Below are 623 nucleotides of genomic sequence, written 5' to 3'. Positions count from 1 at the left end.
CTGTAGCAACAATAGGGGCAAAGGGAAACAGTAATACACTTTCCTCAATCCATGTGTATAAAGCATTTATAACAGTAATGTAATATAATCTGCTTATACAACCAAAGCATTGGGCGACCTAGAGAGATGCGTACTTAACAATAATCATAACACATTATCATGCCAAAGGATCAAACCGGCCCTGATAGGGCTTTCACGATCACGACTATGTAATTAAGTCCCTTTCCTTTGCGTGTGTGTGACTTACGACAGAGTATAGGGACAACAGTACCGTACTTACATGCTCATGCAGTTTGTCTTTTACCTGAGCAGGTGAGCCCAACAGCCATGTCAGGTGAGCAGGTGTTGCTGGTTGATTCTGAGGTTGGAGCTGTAGCTTCTCCATAGAGCGCCCCCTGGAGGACTGACGGAGGACCGCAGCCAAGCTCCCTACAGGCCACCTCTGCATCCTGCTGGTTGAAGTCACTTTCACACACTGAGACCCACAACTGATTAGACTTCACCTCCACTCGGCCTGAACACATGCTAGTCCCGTTCACCAGCCTCACAGACTCTGGAGAGAGAGAGAGAGAGAGAGAGAGAGAGAGAGAGAGAGACCCTCCTCACTTATTGAAGACATTCAG

At 47.5% G+C, this 623-nt stretch overlaps 1 protein-coding gene across 3 annotated transcripts in view; it reads right to left on the bottom strand.

Moving 5' to 3' along the window:
- The window catches only part of LOC308300132 (scavenger receptor cysteine-rich type 1 protein M130-like), a 30,936-nt gene that overhangs the window by 10,892 nt on the left and 19,421 nt on the right, over window positions 1-623 (bottom strand). For all 3 annotated transcript variants that reach the window (XR_013962807.1, XR_013962808.1, XM_080743926.1), the window contains exon 9: window positions 305-553. Coding sequence is in view for 1 of the 3 variants with exons in the window: in XM_080743926.1 (XP_080600052.1) it covers window positions 305-553 (249 nt within the window). In the remaining 2 variants the exon portion in view is untranslated. The remainder of the gene's footprint in view (window positions 1-304; window positions 554-623) is intronic.

The sequence above is a fragment of the Nannobrachium achirus genome, assembly GCF_963921795.1.
Source record: "Nannobrachium achirus genome assembly, chromosome: 16".
Classification (NCBI taxonomy): domain Eukaryota; kingdom Metazoa; phylum Chordata; class Actinopteri; order Myctophiformes; family Myctophidae; genus Nannobrachium; species Nannobrachium achirus.
This window is presented reverse-complemented; position numbering and strand designations above follow the sequence as displayed.